This window comes from Diadema antillarum, unplaced genomic scaffold (assembly GCF_040938485.1).
Source record: "Diadema antillarum isolate AM-2024a unplaced genomic scaffold, OU_Dant_1.0 seq00000290_RagTag, whole genome shotgun sequence".
In the NCBI taxonomy this organism is placed as follows: domain Eukaryota; kingdom Metazoa; phylum Echinodermata; class Echinoidea; order Diadematoida; family Diadematidae; genus Diadema; species Diadema antillarum.
Genome location: NW_027271316.1, coordinates 123410 through 144581, shown reverse-complemented (window position 1 = coordinate 144581; position 21172 = coordinate 123410). Strand labels below are relative to the sequence as shown.

General features: G+C 38.7%; 1 protein-coding gene across 1 annotated transcript; it reads left to right on the top strand.

Annotated features, from left to right (window-relative positions):
* The first annotated feature begins 2935 nt into the window (after positions 1–2935).
* On the top strand, positions 2936–20954 carry LOC139730081 (tRNA (guanine-N(7)-)-methyltransferase non-catalytic subunit WDR4-like). The gene is made up of 11 exons (XM_071640989.1): positions 2936–3051; positions 6482–6606; positions 8177–8314; positions 9480–9614; positions 10849–11005; positions 12447–12559; positions 13539–13596; positions 14873–15039; positions 16029–16245; positions 18753–18813; positions 20584–20954. Exons 2-11 carry the CDS (start codon positions 6533–6535, stop codon positions 20952–20954), a joined length of 1491 nt encoding a protein of 496 aa, XP_071497090.1. The 5' UTR covers positions 2936–3051; positions 6482–6532.
* The last annotated feature ends 218 nt before the right edge of the window (positions 20955–21172 follow it).

Here is a 21172-nt window from a genome sequence, read left to right as displayed (position 1 = left end):
ATTATTTCTATTATATCTATTGTTTGATGCCTATGTCATATAGAAATAAAGGAAATAATAAGAAAACCATTTCAGAGTAATTCACAACCATAATTACTTCATTATTTGGTCCTTCAGCAAATTACAGCCAAGAAAACTCCCATTTCATCAATTATTATATTGTTAACTGAAATTGGAACAGAAGAATCATGCAAAATCTGACGAACATGGTTGTCAGTTTACGGTTGCCATGGCAACCAGCAATATGGGACATAGGTAAATTTTACGCCAAAATGTTTGCAATAAGATTTTAGGAAAAGTCACCAAATTTGGTTGAAATCGGGTAAAGGGTGTAGGAGTGGCAAACGAAAATATGGGCTTTATAGGGTTAAGGAGTCTGTTCTCTAAGAAAAAATGATTCGTGTCACACTGACAATAAAAATCGGCTAAATTAACTGAACGAATAGCCCGTTTTTGTAGTTTGAACATTTTATCAATGTGTAATTTGGCACAAGTTGCCCCAGGAAAGTATACCGTAACTGAGATAGGGTAAAACAAGCGTTGAATATAAATTTTTAAAAATATACTTGGGAAAAAATGTTTTAACTTATTTAAGATCACAGTATTTCTCGAAAGCATCTTTGACAAATGAGTATATGAATATAAGAACGACCCAAGTCCAATTTTTGGCCAAATTCAGTTTGACATGGGAAATTGTAGCTTATGCATGGACTCATCTTGTATGCAAATGATAAATCCTAATTACCCCCGGAAGTGCCTGAAATGAATGAGTTAAATCTTATATTAATGTAAGAATGAAGGACTTGGGTCATTCTTACATTCATATAATAGCGCCCTCTCTCATCCTTCTCCCATCTCTATAGCAGAATATCATGTATATGAATCAAAGAACGACCCAAGTCCATATGAATCAAAGAACGACCCAAGTCCACCACACCCAATATCCTCTCCACAATTAATGTAAATGTTAATTGCCATAATAATATATGTTCTAATTTGTATATACAATGTTGCCTTCCCACCACAGTTAAATAGAATATTATTGGACAAATAAAAAAGATATGAAGTTTTTTTTAATTTACTCGAAATGATCTTCCATGGACTTGGGTCATTCTTATATTCATATACTCAAATGATATTTCCATGTTAATTCATGGTCAATATAAAGACCTAAAAATTTAGACGATTCAACTTGAGTCAAGCAATCATTATTCATTTTTATATCGCCAAGCAAATGCGTAACAGAGCTACTAAAATTAAATAACATATAAACAGTTTTGTTTACATTAAGAGATAACTTATTTACTTGAATCCACATTTGAACCCATATTAATTCTCTGTTCACTACTTCTAAAAGAGTTGTTGGATCTCGATGTGAAAAGAAAATATTAGAATCATCGGCAAAAAGAAGAAAAGACAAAACATTAGATGCATTTCTAAAGTTATTTATATAAAGAATAAACAAAAGTGGGCCTAAAAGGGATCCTTGAGGAACCCCGCAAGATAGTGTTTTAGACTGGAACTAAAGCCGTTGGTATTTACAAACTGTTTCCTGTTAGTTAAATAGCTCCTGAACCAGTCCAATTAAGGCCTCTCCACGTATCCCATAAAGTGAGAGTTTATATAACAAAATACCATGATCGATAGTGTCAAAGGCCCATTGGACAGGTCCAGGAATATACCAACAGTATGTGATGAGTCGTCTATAGCGTGGGCTACTTTATCTACAAAAGCAAGCACAGCGTGTAGTGTTTTTTCCTAAATCCAAATTGAGACTCACAAAAAATATTACATTCATTTAAGAACTACACGAGAATATATCAAATGTTCAAGAATCTTAGAAATCGCCGATTATTTGCGATTAAAGGTCAAGAAAAATAAAAAGAATAATAAGATTTGTTTTGCTTCTTTTGACCATAACTTAAAGAATATACCTGTATAGTAGTGACCAATATGTCATTTAAAAGGTATTATTTTGTGCTTTATGACAGAGATCTTACTTCAAAATCTTAAAAAATGGACTTATCGGTTTTTTGCAAACAAACCCTTCAGTTGTTGAAGGGATGAATATAGGCGGAGATGGATTGGCATTTTATAGAACGCAACACATTGTAAGAGAAATTAAAAGTTTATTGGATAAAAAATCGCTTTTGAAATGGCTGAGATATCAAAAAACAAATTAAAACAAATCGATCCTAACAAAAGGTTGTGGGTCCCATCTTTTATTCAATATCGTTGTGACATCTCAGCCATTGGAAAACCAATTTTCATCAAATTAACGTTGAATTCATTTTGGAATTACAATCTCCCGGAGAAAGATCTGTGAAATTTTCACGAAATGTTTCTCAAAGCTCACCAAAAAAGTTCGAAACCTGCGTGAAGCCAGGTCTCAACACCATACCTTAATTCCACTCGTAAATATGTCGTGTAGGCCTAATATTAATAGCCTTCTTATAGCGATGACGGGGCACAGGAGATTCCCGGTACAGATTTGATCAAAATGGTGAAAGTTCCCAATATTTAAGCGGATTGTCCTCACAAAAAATACGTAGGACCTATGTGATACTGTCCAAATTTGTCTGCATCTCATATCGAATCGCATCGTTTTGGGTGTAATTCAATTTGGTTCCATAGGTCCGTTAAAAAGTCTTATGAGAAATTTCATGAAATGCATTTGTAGCTCTTTAAAAGTCTGTCATAGCTCCATTCTCTGAAGCCTGAGCGACTTTGGCCATTCTCTGATTTACCAGGCATGTAGCGACTTCTCTATGTGATATGACTTCATCTGAGCTCCTTGCTTTCTTGCTGGTTTTATACTCAGTAATCCGAAGTGGTACTATCTGGCGCTTCCAGACCGAGTGGCGTCTGCTCGTACTTCGAATAGGCACAGTGCAGAACACACTGATAATGTGAAACAAGGCGCCCTCTTACGACAAAAGAAGTCTAGCATAGCTGGACTGTCTGCGTCTCCATCCACGTTTTACGAACAGTCCACTTTCTCAGGCTATTCTCCAGTAATTGGTCCTTGTATACTTTCTTTGAAAATTGCAGGTAAACGTGTGCATACGTTACTATTTTTTTTTTATTATTATAGATCTCATGAAGTGAAAATTTCGGTTGTGGCCGGTGAGAGAATGAACAGTAGTGAATCCGAATGAATGGTCCCAGGCGTTATTATTCGTGTGGCCCTGTAACCTCAGTCTCGCGATCCAGCGCCTACCGCTAACACGTTAGAGACGGTCTAATGCTACTGACACTGACTGTATTAAAACAAGTATACAAGTAGCCCGACCAGACGCTGTGCATATGTGGAAGCACAGCTGTCGCTGTTTATACAGCGATGGGCTGTGTATAGTTAGAATACAAGATGCTAGCCCTGGCCGTATTAGGCAATTGTGCACTGGTAAATTTATATAGTATAGGATGGCCCGCCCGCCTAATCACACAATGGCAATGCTAAAATACGCAATAGCATCTAAGTTTTACTGTGACAATAATACTAGGCCTATGTAATAGTAATACTAGAAAAGCACTCTGCAAGAGTCTGAGAGCGCAGACCTCTGCCTAGACAGAAAGATCCGTCTGTCCGGAGGACTCTTTTTTGCCATTAACGCCGTCCTCCGTAAAACGGAGGGGATCCGTGAAGCCAGACGCAGTCTCCGCGGAGCATTCCCCGACGGACAGATACAGACCGATCTTTCGGTCAAACCTCTGCCAAGCATGCAGCTTATTTCCACCACTGATCTTGTTCTTCCATAGAGATATCAGTGATTTCCACTGGTATATGTACTTAGACATCTAGACTCTAGAGTAACTGCGTCAGTAAGCGGCCGTGCAGCCGTTAGCGGCAGGTACATCATACACGGTAATATACCGCTAAACACAGCATTGCACTTTTACATGCACACTACACATATACTAACACACTAGCAATCAACAAAAACCAACCAATAAAATGGGCACGATCTCTGACGAAAGTGAAATTTTCTCACCTGAATGACAACATATCGCATCCAAAATAAAATTTTCGGTACTTCTAAACATAACAATTAAGAAATAATGGTCCAAGAAACTTGATTTTTTGTCGTTTTCCCGATGCTCATGGATTTTGAAAACATATCCTCACATAAAATAGAACTTTCGCGAGCCGATGTGGGCCGCCATTTTGTTCGGAAAGTGGATGTTACCATCGAAAAAATTCAGAAAAACACGAGAAACATCAACAACACCGCCAGAATTGCGATCTTGTTTGCGGCCAATGCATGTGGGCCCGCTATTTTCACGTGCTTTCGCAATGGGAATTGGGGCTTACGCAATGTTCGCGAGACATGTGAAGGCGATCGGCTAAAGATCACGGAGCACGCGCGTATTGCATCTAAAGGGATTGTACATCGTGCCGCAAGCAGAAATACTACGTCGCATATCGCCCTTATCGGCGAAAATTGTGCTGGGTTTTGCCCTGGTAAATCATGAAAACTGCGTTGGTCAATGGTAAATTTCTTTTATGAAAACAATTGCATTAATAAATAATCTTGTCTATGATACATGAAATGGTTGAAAATAATTTGCCTGATTTGTTTACAAGTTGGAAAAACCCTTAACAATACTTAAACTGCCGCAAACGGGATATTTTACTCTATAGCGTTGTGTGCTGAAAGCGGCCCGATTTCCCAAAATAGAAGCCTTTGTTACGTCATAGACCCTCAGCTGCACAGCGCGCCACGCTCCGGCAGAAATTAGAGCATGCACTTTAGTGCACGGAGGCAAGCCTCAAATAGCGCAGCCTGAACTCCCAAGTTCATGGACCCTACCAGCATATTATTATTATTATTATTATTATTATTTATTCGGCTTTCATTTACAAATTTCATAAAACATATTTCGAAATCAGAACATACACTGGAGTGGTAAGGGTGCACCAGGTTGGGCAGCCCGGGTCTGGAAAGAGCCAACTAAATGACTTGGGCCCTCAGGCCATCCTCCCCAACCCACCTGGTGCACCCAAAACAGTCAGTTTGGGGGAATTTACATGTATGAAGGATTTTTGCTATTTTGGCAGGTAGGGTCGGTATAATCGTGATATAGTCCCCACCGCTGCATGTCCATACTAAATACAACCCTACCTAACCCTATACCCTAACCCTAGTCCGTGGGTGCAGGCGCACTGCGTTGGGGCCTGTGGTGGGGACTATATCACGATTATACTGACCCTACCTGCCAAAATAGCAAAAATCCTTCATACATGTAAATTCCCCCAAATTCTCGGATCACTACCAAAAGTTAATCGTTTGTTACCTTGGTACTTGTGTCATTCTCAACCTTTCCTGCAAGTTTCATCCCAATCCGTTGACTACTTTTTGAGTTATTTTGCACACGAACAAACTAACTAACTAACGAACGAACGAACAAACAAACAAACCAACGGTAATGAAAACATAACCTCCTCCCTTGGCAGAGGTAAAAAGTAACAATTAGAGCTACAGTAAGTTTACGGCACATGTACATCAAGTACATTAAACTACTACATGATATACGGTGCAATTCGCCACTCGCCTGCATGCCACAGTAGATCTACATTTACACTGTAGAAACTATCGTAACCGACGAGAAACCGTATGTTACCATTTGTTGGTATAATTGTAGATCTACTAGCCATAGACTATAAATTAATATTAATTCAAAGTCTACTTAGTAAGTTAAATTAGATGTATTAATTTTAACGTGAGAACTCGAGTCGAGTTCACATAGATTTTAATCAAAGCTTGCATTTGCAAGATTATCTGCATTTTTAACTTTGCTGAAGCTGGGAATGTACGCACAGTGACCAGCATTTAGGTTGCTGCATTTCTGATCGTGTGTTAAAAGATTTATGGCCTTGGAATGTTTTCCAAAAGCACTCCTGAAGCTGTGTTGCAATCTCTGAATAATATGACAAACTTGACTTTGGGTTTACACCTTGGCGTACAAACCCCTCTGTGAGTTCTAAAGAACCACACTCATAGAGTCATTGTACTAGAATTCTAGTCATATATCTTACTAGACATTCTATCCCAGTAATATTCTTAAAATCTTATTATTAGCATGTTTTTAAATTGATCCCTGTGCAGTTACTACTATTATGGTCTGTCCAGGTTGATACTATTTTGATCATATCACAGGCATGTTGTTGTTTTATGACAATCATATTAATGTTTTGCTTTTGGATTTGACCTCTATCAGGTTTTGAGAGAAGATATGTGAGGTGACAAGCTGAATTCTGAAGAAACATTCCACTCTGATTTTCATCAAAATAACTCTGTGTTATTATGCAGTCTGTTCAGCTTCTAGATGTCTGTGACTTTATCAAGGCAATACTAATCTGTCAAATGATAATGATATTATATCTATATAATTATTCACCAACTCTTTATTGTCCTCGGGATTTAAATCTGAGGCAAGTAAAATTATCTTGAGACTATTTTCATTTTGTCTTGCTCTGTAGACGGCATGCTGATCTGGGCACTGTGACTGCACTTAATGTTGACTGACGGACATGGCAAAGATTTTGTGCAGCAGAGATTACGTCGTCACCATCAGTGGATCAGAAGTTCGGGTCTCTGCTTTGAGGTGACCGTTACCTCTTTCTGTGCTTGGGACTTTGTATGCAGTGTGTAGAGTTTTCTGTGCCAGTCAGCACTCTTAGGGACATGAAGTTAATCGAGGCATTACTAACATCTAAATTCCTCCAACTTTAAAGGACAAGTTCACCTTCATATACATGTGGATTGAGTGAATGCAACAATAATTAGTAGAACACATGAGTGAAAGTTTTGGGAAAATCTGACAATCCGTACCGAAGTTACGAAAATTACTTGAAAGTATCTACACAGTCACTGCTGGATAAGAAGACTACTACAGTGTATGATGTCATATATGCATACAACGTTATAAGGAAAAAGAAAAAAGGGAATTTCACAAAACTTTACATTGTAAATAAAGTGCACATTTCTTTGACTTGTTACTGACGTATCATGTGGGTCCCCCTGCCTTCTGAAAGAGAGAAGTTGAGTGTTCTTTTGTTATGCCAGAAAAGTGAAAATATATTGAATTTTCTTTATTCTTTCTTTATATCGTTGTACACATGTGACATCGCAAGCTATAGTAGTCTTCTCATCCAGCCGTGACTGAGCAGAAACTTCAAAAATTCATAACTTTTGAACGGGTTGTCCGATTTTCCTCAAACTCCAACTGATGTCTTCTACTAATATTGCTGCATTCACTCAACCTATATGTCTGTGAAGGTGAACTTGTCGTTTGATAATACTTCCTGAGACTTTTTGGCAAGAAGCTCATACATTATCAAGCAAGTCCCATTTGTTGAGCTTGGCGTTGAGTTTCAATTCTCGGTATCACCAATACCTACTATGTAGGTGTTGTGTGCAGAGCAGTGATTTAAATGTATGATGGGATAGCTCAGGGGATGGACTTGCCCTGTTCTGTAATATGAGATTGAATATGTCAAACACTGTGTAGTGAATGTCGCAGAATACAGTAGTTCTGCTCCCATAGTTTCCACTGAAGAAAAACTCCTTCTTCAACTGAAAATAGTATACCAAAGCCCCCCCTGATGAGGGTGATATTTTGACCTTGTGTGATGCATCTGATACACCAGCATCTCAGTGATTGCTTGCCATAATCTAGATCAGTTTTGCTCAAATAAGACACACTTATGAGAGGCTTCATGAAATGGATTTGACATGCTGTCATACCTATATACTATGAGCAACTTTGGCCATTCAGAGATTTATGTAAATACTTTCAAATGATGACTTCATGAAATAGACCACAGGTCTTTCTGTTGTAAAGAACCTTAGGTGTGGAGATATTGTACCATGGAGTGGGGAGGTTGGTTCGGCTCGGATACATTTGAGAACCCCTGTAACAAATTCTATACAGCTTTATCACTGATCTAGACTGGTGAGGCCATTACCAATGAACGTACACTTCAGTGAACATATTTGTCGATCGGCGCTATTATTGGTTTTTTAATGTACTCTGACGGGCAGAATGAATCAACCCACCTATATGAATTCCCATGCCATCAGGTCTTTCAAATTGACCGCCCTGAATGACTGCATGGACATTCACTCATTCTTTTGTCGTTGTTTTATTTGGTATTTTCTCTTTGGGCCTGCAGAGATCCCGCTACAGTGCACAAGTTTGAACTGCGGGCGAGTACCGTCGAGCCGGAGGGCCAGAATGCGAAGAAAAAGTCGAAGAATGCATCGAAGCAGGAACAGCAGAGGAGATCTGAAGACACAACTCTTGTTGAGATGTAAGTGAAAGCAAGTAGATTTATGAATGGAGTATACTGAGTAGATTATACCGTATTTCCCCAAAAAACTTACAACAGGCCCCTCTGCAATGATGACTGTAAAAATTGTGCATCAATCCAAACACAATTTCAGGGTACGAAACTATAATTCATTGCCCACATATTACAGAAAAGCCCATTCGATTTGCTGCATTAAATGAGGAATTTTGTAGAGCATGTCAGGAATCTCTTCCCTCCAAGTTCTAGCTATTGTGTTCATGCACAGTAGCATCCAAGTGCCAAACTTGGAAGAATCAAACTCACGACATGCTTTTACAACAATCCACATTTCTCTGTGACCGATTAACCAAATTGAATGGAATTTTCTGCAAAATAGAGCTAAGATGTTATATTTTAAGACCCTGAAGTAGCATTTAGACAATTTAGTTGTATTGGGTGTTATCAATGTGAAAATCTGATTGTAATTTTTTTTGGGACGTCTGTAGTGCCCAGATTTATTCTTGGCTTACGTATGAAAGAATGAATAAAAAGTGTGAATGTAAAGGTGGATAAATTCCATTTTCATTTTTTTCTGAAAGTAATGTTAGTGCCATCAATTAGAAAAAAAGATCTTTCAGTGGTACTGCACCCTTTACTTGACAAATATTTGTGAAGATATTTTTAGAATGATCATACTTATTTTAATGATCTTCTTTATTTTCATATGAGCAGCTTCAATCTCAAACATATGTTGTATCCCAAATGATTAGAATGATTATTATCTAGTTTTGAATTTAACCCATTGAGAATGACATGCATTTGCTGTAACACACATTTCTCATAGACACCTCCCCCAAGTATACTCGGGACTAGTCTTTAACCCTAATCAGGCCGGGCTCTTTTTGGCTTTGCTAAAACCGGAGGGGGGCGGATTCTGCAAAGTTTGTCTCAAAAGTTGCATGAGACTTGAAAAAAGAAAGTCAAGAACCTCGTGACGAGGTCTTCTTGCGTTACAGAATTATACTGTGAAACGTCAAAGGGGGGGGGGGGATGGATCCCCCCTCCCCCGCCCTTTTGCGGTTAATGGTTGAAATTCTTCCTGTACGAATGAAAATTAAACTACACAGAGGTTTCCATAAAATCCATGCAAAGTCATCCAGGGTAATTATTCATTCCACTTTCACAGGGACCCTCATGTCTCGACAGGACGGGTTCTGACCGCGGCATTCTCCAAGAGTGGCTGCCACTTCGCTGCCTGCACGGACCAGAAGGAGCTGTCGCTGTGGGACGTAGAGAACTCTTGGACCAAAATGTGGACAAAGTGAGCATGGCCCAATTTACATCTGAAAATTTATTTGTACTCTGAGCAGAATTGCACGTTGTTACAATGTACATCAATCCTTTCTCTAGGGAACTTTCCATTAGCCATATTCTTGGTCTAGTTTGCATTTATGGAGGTGTTTTCTGTTTAGTTAGCATGGCCCAATTCACACTCATTTTTTTTTTTTTTTTTTTTTAAGTGCAATCTGAGCAGGTTTGCACCAAGTTACATGAGTCTATTTTCAAAGGGACGTTCCACACAAATTTTCTTGGTTTAATTTTCATTTATGAAGGTGCTTATTCAAGTGCAGTCTGAGCAGGCTTGCACTGAGGTGCATGAGTCCTTTTTCTAATAAGCTTTCCACATAAATATTCATGGCCTGGGTGACAGCAAATGAATCAACCCCCCTATGTGTGAATCCCCAACCTACCAGGTCTTTCATGATGGCAGCTGTGGACAAATGCCATCATTGCTGGTCATTCATTCTTTTTGTTGTCAGTGTTAATTTTTATTCCCTCTTTGGGCCTGGAGAGATCCACCTACAGTGCATATCAATTTTTTTTTTACTCATGGATTAATGATTAATCACCTTCTCATAGCATTTCATGTCCTACAAGTTTTAAAATACATCAGATGTACTATGTACATATCTTGCACAGTGAGGAAGAAAAGATGCTGTATTGAATAGGAAATAGACAATTCAGGAACTTGTCTTATAGTGCTTAGAACAATCTCATTTTCCAAGTATTCATTACACCTGGTCTGATTTTATGTGAATTGTCTGGGGCTACATAAGTATTATTATTATTATTTTTTTTAGTAGCGTCCCAGTTTTTTTCTTTCGTCTTTTCTTGTTTTTAAAACAACAACACAACACCTGGAAAAACATAGTACTGGGTGATCATTCTAAATGCATAACTTGTTATCAATAACTTTAATAATAATCACTGACTTTTGTTTATTTTTATCCATTCCTGTAGATGAGATAATGAATGTTAAGCAATGTAATTCCCTAACCTGTTGATGACGGATTAACCATGTAATTCCTTAACCCGTTGAAGACGGACTAATCTTGCTACAACAAACATTTCCCAAAGACCTCTGCCCGAGTATACTCGGGACTCGTCCTCAATGGGTTAACGCATTGATCAGTCATTCCTTGAAACCCACAGGTATGACTTATTCTCTGTATTTGTGTTTTATTGTTTTGCCTGTTTCCCCTTTTGTGTTTTAGAGTTGTTGCCAAACGGTGCATGGCATTGACCTTTGACATGCATGAGGCTGCCCTCTTTGTTGCAGACAAGGCAGGCGATGTTTATCGGTTTGACATCAGGGATAAAGCTGGAGATGGAGTTCTGATATTGGGTCATGTCTCCATGCTCCTAGACGTGGTAAGTCCCATGTTTTTGACAAACTTTCTCTTTAGAGAGTGTGTTTTAGACAAAGATACCAAGGTTTGTACTTCTATTACATTTATGGAGCATTTACACCATGTTCCCAGCGGCCATGGCAGCCCCATTTGCACGAAACGTAGTGCACAATAGGTAGACAGGAATTCTCCTGTTTTTCCCCCTTTGTAGTCTAGTTTTCATCTCTCCAGTCCTCGCTCCGATGAACATGTAGCTATCAGACGCCATTCTCTTGGCAGCTGGTCAGGATAGACTACGCGGTATTTTCCATCGCGTTCCACTACAGACCGCCTCCTAGTTTCGTTATGGCCTGTTACGTGCAGTCTCGTTTTGTTGTGTTCACCCTGTTTTATTATGACCTACAGGGTTTCTCATTCGCAATGAGACTACCGTTGCAAAGTTTTTGACAGTTTAAAAGATATGACACGGCATCCACGGCAATCACGGCCTGTCACGTCTGCCCATCCTGTCCCTCTGGGTTGTCTCACGTTCATCCCATTTTGTCCACAGTGGCCTGAAACATGACTGCTGTGGTCGCTGAGAACATGGTGTAAATGCAGCATAAAGGAGACAAAAACCCAAATATAGATTTGGATTGAGTGAAAGCAGCAATGATTATGAAACACACTTGTAAAAGTTTGAGAAAAATCAGACACTAGGTTTGTAAATTTTGAATTGTTAAAGGCATTGTTTACCATTTGCAGATAAAACAGAAACACAACTTTAGTGCTTCAAAATAGTTTCAAAATTTGAGTTAGTGATAGAAACAACCAATGTTAAAATAGTAATCAGTATAATCAATGTTTAAAGTATTTGCAAAATGTGACCAATAGTTATAATGAACTTGTTTCTAGAATAAACCATCTACAGTTATGGTTTATTGACCAAAATAGTGATATGTCCTTATTTTTTAGGCTTCGTTGCAAAATTTTTATATGGTAGGATGTTTTGTGATACGACTGATTTACACACATATGCATCAAATGTGATAACTCCAAACATTTTCGAAATCACTACGCCATGTGGTAAATAAGACCGTAAAATTTTGGGTGCCATCATCACTGGATGAGATAGAAGACTACTACCCTTTTTGACATCGTTATGGACAATAATGTATGAAAACATGAGGAAAATTCAACAAAAACTTTTTTTTTTTTCATGAAAAGTACCAATGCCATCTGCTTGTTGTGTGCAATCTTGAGAAACAAGAAAATTGTATACCTTGGGTATGTTTTGGTCTGATTTCAACAGTATGTTCGCTATTCTGTTTGTTTGTTTGTTTGTTTGTTTGTTTGTTAGTACTCCTGTGTATTGGAGTACTCAATTCAACTTGAATTGAAGTTTTACTTTAGAAAGGAATACATCACCTTGCCCATCCCCTCATCTTCAGAATGAGGTTTCATAATCATCTCTTACCCTATAGGTTGTGTCACCTGATAATCAATTTATCATCACTGCTGAGCGTGATGAGAAGATTCGGGTGAGCTGTCTTCCAAATGCCTATAGCATCCACACATTCTGCCTTGGGCACACAGAGTGAGTCTAAGATCAATCTGTAACAACCATCCGTATACTGTAAAAGTGGATATTTTTGCATGACTAATCCTTCGCGCTCGGCCGGGTAAAAAGAGGTTTGCATGTTTTCAATTCCACAGAATCAAGACATCAACTACTGGAACATATGGCAAGCAAAAATATTTGCGTGGTTTTATTTTCGCACTGGTTTCTGGTTGTGCGAAATGCGCGAAAATTTCCACTTTTACAGTAACTTAACATAAAAATTTCCACTAAATGTCACATTCAACCATATCAGTGCACATCGCTTGCACTCCTACATTTTATGGGGGGTGGGGGAATTACAAAATGGAAATGCAGCAAACATTTTTTGCTGACTTTTATCACCATTGTTATTACCTGTATGAAGAATTTGATATAAAGAGATATTTGACATGAAATCATTATCCCAGTCCTACCGTACAACTAGCCCAGTGGTGATATAAGTTGATGGACTGTGTGAATATGAATTGACAACCAATTGCAGACACATGTACGCAGCAGTGAGAAGAGGGCAAATGTGAGGTCAAAGGTCACTGTACTTTGATTGAAAATATTGTTTTCCACCGATTACTCCAGCTGATAATGTTCAATAGTAATTGAACGTAATATGAAGATCAGAAATTAAACGTAATGATCCCCAAGTTGCCTGTTGTGGCAGGGGTGAAAGGTCAAAGGTGAAAGTGGAAGGCCACCAAAATTAAAGGTTCAACAGGGCTTAGGAAGACTTTGTTTATTTGTTAGTTTGTGTTTTTTTCTTTAATGACATACACCTATGGATATATCTACAACATTGCTATGATGTCTGTGAAGAGAAATCCAAGAAATGATTATTATTTATAGAGTTTTGCAAATGTGATTCCAATCTGTTTTTACCTTTTCTGATATGTTTACATTCCATTGGTGTTGCTTTCCTTCAATTTTTAAATAATTTCATAAAAATGTATTTGGTACTTTGCAGGTTTGTCAACAGGCTAGTCATACTGCCCTCCTTTGATCTCTTGGTATCAGCAGCAGGGGTGAGTGTCCACTCGGTTTTATTCGCTTTAATATTAATGTGTCGTGGGTAGGGGAGTTATTCTTCCCTTTTGTCCCTTCGTAATGTAGTCTTCATGTTTGTTCCATTCCTCACTCCAGTGAATTTTTTCGCTGTCAGATGATGTTTTCAAGGCGTCTGGTCAGGATAGACTATACATATTTCTTGTCAGCTCCTACTACAGACCGCCTTCAAGTTTTGTTGCGGCCTATTACGAGCCATCAAGTTTTACTGCGTTTGCCCGTTTAATTATGGTTTACTACAATGTAGGTTTATTGGCAGTACTATGACTGCTGTGGCAAAATTTTTGACAGATTAAAAATCTGACATGACATCCATGGTAATCATAGCTCGTCACGTTTCCCCATCTCGTCCCCCCGTGTTGTCTCATGTCCATCCCGTTTTGTCCGTGGTGGCCTGAAAAGGAGCAGCCGTGGCCGCCGGGAACATGATGTTAACGTAGCATAAACCAAATCAAACCAACCCAAAGCTTAATTTGCTTGTGGGGCTACAACTCTATGTTCGCAGAGTCATCAGTTCCAGCTGTTTTGTTTTAAAACTGCATTCCCATGCTGACTAAGTCAAATAACAGATACCTAATGTCAAATAAATAAAAAAAAAGTAATAATTTGGCATTAACACTCTCTGTGTATCACCTGTTATTATATTGTTATTGTGAGGAATCTTACTTCCTGTTTAATGTCCCTTTCTTTCTGACACATTCTGCAAAATGATATTTTAAACATGACCCAACTAGAATTGGTGTTAAACTTTTTATCTCAATACAAGATATTTACTTCTAGAATTTTTAGCTGTCTACGCCACAGCCTTCATTGGCAGAATGATCTGTCTTCTCCTTGATCACGTTAATAAGCGGGTCGTATGGGGTGTTGCAAGAAAGTTGCAATCAATTGCAAATAATTGCTAATTTTGAAACAACCATTCTGATTGGCTCAGGGTCTGCCCTTTGAAGAAGACATGCATGCAACAATGATTTTGATTGGCCAGTGACAATCAGTTGCAAGTTGAAATTGATTGCAACTTTCTTGCAACACCCCATTAGACTTTCAGAAGTCTGAAGCACCCCCCGTCTTTCTTTAACACTTATTTCAGTTGAATTTCCAATACGGGAGAGCTTCTACTGTAATAATGACCTGCCTAGATAACTGAGAAAAAAACCCAGAAAGGTCATTTGTACCAGTGTGCACATGAGCTAACTTCACACCGGCTTATTATAAATCACCATTCCATACTGACAGGACTCTAGTCTCAGGCTGTGGGACTACAGAGCAGCGACAGAACTGTGCAGAACTTCCTTCAACTGGGCGAAAGCCGGCGATTCTGACGCGGGAGAAAAGACGGATGCGACAGTCGCCTGCCTGAGTTGCTGCTGCAGGCACAGTCTCGTTGCCATGACAATACTACAGTGAGCTTCACTCCTGTTGCTTTCTTTTTAGAAGTCCTAATGATAAAAATGTATTGCTGACATACAGTATGCATTCAGCCATCACAATATACAATCACCCTCCCCTAATTCAACCTCATACAAGCCCCGAAATTGCCTTAGTAAACCCCCCCCCCAAAAAAAACAAAAAAAAAACAAAAACAAAAACAAAAACAAAAAAAACACTCTACTTTAGATGGAAATAAACATGTGATAATTTTGTTTTGTAAGTCAAAATTTACATATTAAGTCAAATAGTTTTTTCCTGTCCCTTTGCATTTGACTTTTATAGGCAAGGTTGATTTGCGTACTTCACAGCAAAATTACAGGAAAAAAAGAAGAAGAAGGAAGAGTATACCATACCAACGTTAACATGCATACAAAATGTATGTTAAACAATTTGAATACAATATTACGTGAGTGGTAGACCAAGTTTTTTTTCTTCTTGGAGTCCTTATGAGTAATACGCCATTGGATTAGCCCCCCCCCCCTTTAGTGCGCAGCAAGAGTCTATTAAATAATACAGTCTTATAAGTTGCACTTGTGTTGTGTTAAGTGGTTGAGTGAAGGTACCAGGGATTTTTCCTGTCAACGCTTGTACAGGGGGACCTTGATTAAACAAGGTGGATGGGACCAGTGAAATTTCCATGTTTTATCAAGTATCTTGCTATGTCAGGGATAAAAACAAATTAATATCATAGAAGAGGGACCTGAAAAAATTTCCACCCTCTGTCAGGTACATGCGACTCTTGTCAAAAGGAAGTCCTCAGAATCGGCAGTTTTCTGTCGTTACAAATTCTATTTTTATTTTTATTATTTTTTTTTTTTTAGCAGAACAAATAAAATATGTAAAAATATATAGTAATTTTGGGACTTGATTTTGTCCTTTGTTGTAAATCATAAAGTCCATGTTCATTATAACGAGAGAGGGTTGTATATCCGACCTCATCATTACATGAATACTGCTACAGGCAGCCGTTTGTTCCAGTCTATCTTGTCGGCCAGCAAGACGGTAAATGGACGATGGAGGAGATTGTAAGACTGGAGTGTACCCATCCGCCGTGGTCCTTGACCTTTGACCCCGACGGCAGGTTATGGATCCTGCTCCCTGACCCGACCAAACCCATCGTCGTCTACCGGGTGGAGACGTGCGAGGACGGAAAGTTGAAGGTACGGGAAAGCGGGACAGCAAGAACAACAAAATATTAAGAAAACAAACAAACAAACAAACATGTTGAGAAGGCATGTTTGTGTAGTTCTTGTACAAAGTTTGATATACAGTTAGCTATCCACACAATAGACCGTTTCTGTCATGTAAAATACAGAAAAAAAATATGTTTACAAGGGGTGTCTGTGTAAATCTTGTACAAAATTTGAGGTGCAGTGTAGGTATCCACACAATAGACTTATTTTTTTAATGTATTGAAATTCATGGATATTTCTTTTCCCTGCAGCCCAGTAACAAACACTTTTTTCACCTGCCCCCTCAAATTAAGTTCCTTAGGTAGAAATTCTTTTAGTTTTCATCAGTTTTTGACATTTGGGCAGGCCGTGTAGTTGTTAAGGCAATGTTTTGTGAACAAAACGTGCATAGAAGTTGAGTATTTTACAGAAATGGTATGTAAGTGCGACGTGTACTGTTCTTCTACAAGACTGTTAAGTCGACTCTGCACTGCAAAAGGAGTGACTTGCACTTGTTCATGCTACAAGATGTTTGTGCGCTCATGAGTTGTTACAAGAGAATTCAGACACGTACTTAGTGCAGTATCAAGTGTTCGCGCACTCAGCAAGCGCTCGCGCAACAGATGCCGAGACTCCAACTCTCCCGCCGAAAACCCAGTTTTGCAAAATCTCCTGATCTCCCGCTTGAGATTTAATTTCTCCCGCCCTGGCTGTGTGTCTCCCGTTGGAAAGGATTTCTTACTTTATTGCTATGGTATGTTGAAAAAATAAGCCTTAGATAGCACCAGAGAGCATCTAGAACCCTAGGAACTTCGCACACATCAACTTGCTAGGGGTTTCAGGTGGGAGAATCTCCAGATCAGAAGGTGCTTTGGGTTGGAGTCTGCAGATGAGACAAAATACAATGTATTATAGAGCCATTACTAACAATGGTAGCCTATGCTCTCATGTTGCACAGTGAAAACTGATCGGACACGAATATACGTTTTTATGCCTCCGCAACGAAGTGGCCGGAGGCAGTATGTTTTCGGGTCGTCCGTCCGTCCGTCCGTCCGTCCGTCCGTCCCGTTTTGTTTTTGTCAATATCTCAAGAACCGTGTGGTGGTTTTACATCAAACTTGGTATGAGGGTATATACTTGGGGGATAATACTTTGTGTGGATTTTAGGGTCACAGGGTCAAAGGTCAAAGGTCACAGGTTATTTTGTGAAAAAATTGAAATTTCATGTTTTTCTCCATATCTCGCAAATGGTTCAAGGTATCTTCGTGGAACTTAGTATATATGCTTGTACCGATGGGCAGTGATTATCTAGGGAAGTTGGGGGTCATGGGTCAAAGGTGAGGGGGGTCAAAGGTCAAGGTCAACTCCTCAAAATATCACTACTTTCCTTAAAATGCAATATGCCTGAAGGTCTTTTTTTAAACTTGATGTATGGCATGTATTACCCAATATATATTTTTGGGGAAGTTTCTTGCCAAAAGGTCAAAGGTCAAAAGGTCAAAGGTCAAGTGAAAGTGCTAAATTGCACTTTTTCCTCCATATCTCGAAAGTAACTCAAGGTATCATCATGAAACTTACATATTTATGCATGTTCAACCTAACAGTGATTCTCTTTGGAACTGTGAGGTCAAAGGTCAAAGGCCAGGTTTAGATAATGCTATTTTCCCATTTGATACTGAAATTATACTTTTTCTCAATACCTTGAAAATTACTCAATGCATAAACTTATAAAAGGGTCAAAAGTCAAGTAAAAATCATCAGTTTCCCAAATGCCTGCACTCTGACATTTTAATCATTCATCCAATTGAACCTAGTTCTAGGAAAGTGAACATTCAGCACATTTGTGTCAAACCTGTCATTTTAATATTTTGCCAATTGTGTGAAACTGTCATCACACATTGTCAAGACATTGTACTATAGACCTATTAGGAGAACCATGCATTATGGCGGAGGCATATCAGTAGCCGTAGCGATATATCTAGTTAATGTGATGCTAAAACGTCTTATATTATGTTATAACACAGCGTCGACAGCACGATGTCGCACCAGTTTTGTCCCTTCCTCCCTTTTTTTTTGACATGCTTCTCGTGCACGCGCATGTCGGTGTGTAAGCGTCATTTCTTCCCCCGACGACCCGACCACGTGTTCAGTTTGACCCACCACGCGTAAATATTTCAAACTACCTGACGGCACTTTTCCGCCACGCGTACTTCATTTTTTGGCGAGGATGCTGCTTATATAGATACATTTTGTAATAATTGTTAAAATTTCAGGGGAACATGGTTTTTGCAAGGAACTGAAAACTTTGAAAATCACCTTGTTTCATTTGATAGTTCACCATACCAGGGTGCAAAAAGAAATGTGAAGAGTTTGGATCGTCCTGCAAAGTCACGCTGTTGCTAGAGGGTTTTGTTATGCTGTATCCGTCCTCTCTGTAACAAGATTCCACTGTATGTGTGTTCCTTGTGTAGTGTGATTCTTATTTGTTTTGTCTCTCATCTGTAACTATTCAGTTCCTGGAAGCATCATCAGAGGATAAGCTAGCTTGTCCAGGAGATTGGGAATTCCTGAAATGTAAGTAAAATTCCTTTATTTTGAAAGTGACTCCCTTTCCTGCAATTTGTGGCTGGTGGATATTCAATTCAATTCAATTCAATTCAATTCAATTCAATTCAATTCAATTCAATTCAATTTAATTCAATATAGGTTTATTCACAATCAAACAAGAACATGCAGCTCAAAAGCTAAAATTTTTCATTTTACCATCAAAACTCATAAACAACATTATAAGAAATTGCATTTAGCTATGAATATGAATATGATGAAAACACTGTACAAACAAATAAAACCTTAACATTTAACCTGGCCTTAAATCCTTGACCTTTCATCCCAGACCCAAAAATTTTCAAGAAAATCATTGACAAACAGTACACACTCAAATGTGTTTTTTCACTAAACATTTGACGTTTTAACCTCAATGAAAAAACAAAACAAACATGTAATAAGATTAAAGGGACTGTACAGCAGTGGTTGAGGTGAGGATTCAGGTTTATAACATTCCTAAGTTAGATAATGAGAAACCTCTTATGAAATATGAGAGAGCATGCAATTTTAAGAAGGATTCAAAGTTCATTTGATGAAAATTGGTTTTCAAATGACAGGCCACGCCTTTTATCAGGATCTCTTTGTTTTGCAATCGTTGGGGGGGGGGGGGGGGGGGGATGGAGCTACTAGAGTTTAAAGGACAAGTTCACCTTCATAAACATAAGGATTGAGAAAATGCAACAATATTAGTAGAACACATCAGTGAAAGTTTGAGGAAAATTGGACAATCAATGCAGAAGTTATGAATTTTTTTAATTTTTGTGTTGGAACCGCTGGATGAGGAGACTACTACAGCTTGTGAGTCATATGCGTACAACAGTATAAGAAAAATGTAAAAGAAAATTCAACATATTTTCACTTTTTTGGCATAATAAAAGAGCACTTGACTTGCCTCTTTCTAAAGGCAGGGGGAATAATATTACACATAACATTTGTCGGTAACGAGTCAGGGGAATGTGTACTTTTTTCAAAAGATGGAATTTTGTGAAATTCTCTTTATATTTTCCTTATATTGTTGTACGCATGTGACATCTAAGTTACTCATACACTGCAGTAGTCTTCTCATCCAGCGGGTACTGCACAAAAACTTAAAAAATTCATAACTTTTGAACGGATTGTCTGATTTTCCTCAAACTTTCAATGATGTGTTCTACTAATATTGCTACATTCTCTCAATCCTTATGTTTATGAAGGTGAACTTGTCCTTTAAGGTGTGCAAGTGACAAGATGACCAGCTGTATCATCTACCTAGATTGTATTAAAATAGACCAGGGGTCTGTTTCATAAAGGCATCACATATAAGACTTCATATGTAAATCTCAGAATGCCCAATGGCACTCATTATGTAGTTATGAGAGACTTTCAAGGAGAAGTAACATCCATTTTATTTATCTCTCATAGGTGTGTCTTATGAGCAAAAAGTCTCTTACAAGACTTTTATGAAACAAACTCCAGCCTAGTTAGGGTTATTAAAAATACCCTATAAAGGACAAGTCAAGGGGGGTAAGAACCCTAGGGAAAATCCATGAAAAAGACAAAACAAAAAAAACACAAACTGCAGCATAGAGTAGATAAGGTGATTGATTTTTGTCTAAGTATATGAGATTATTTTATCACGCAATTCTCGGTCGAGAATGTATATGAGATCCTGTTTTACGCATGCGCAGTCAATTTGTAGCATTTCAACAACAAGTATTATTGTGTCATTTCTTTACTTTCTCCTTAACAATCCCATGACAGGCTCCTGTAATGTCCCAAGTGAGTTCGCTGGTCTCCACAAGGTACCTTTCGACAACATGCCGGACTACTTGCGGCGGAAGCAGCAAAGGATCCAGGACTTCGCCGCCAAGAAGGGCCACAAGCGGCATCGACTCCAAAAGAAACGGGCGCAGAAGGGGGGACAGGATACAGGAAGCCCCATCGAGGGGGCCAGCGATGGCCAAGAAGAGAGATCCGTGGAAATAGGTGATGGAGATGACAGTGAGGATGGAGAAGAAGAAGATGATGAAGATGTGGAAGGAGGAACCGTTGCCGTCAATGACAGAGAAGCGAATGACAGTGAAGTGGAGAAGGAATGTAATGATGCCAAAAAAAGTAAACTGGATTTATGATAGTCAGGAAGCAAAGACTGATACAGCAAAGACATAATGGACTGTAGACCACCAAGATGAGGCTATTTCAACTGGAGCTAAGGTAGATGTTAATGGAAGGGTTGCCATGGTGATAAGAATAAGGGGGATGCTGAACAGGAATGGCTGTAGTCCAAAGAAACGTTGGACATTGTGGCCGTTGAAAATGATTGCGGGGATGAGATCTAGACTGACATTGA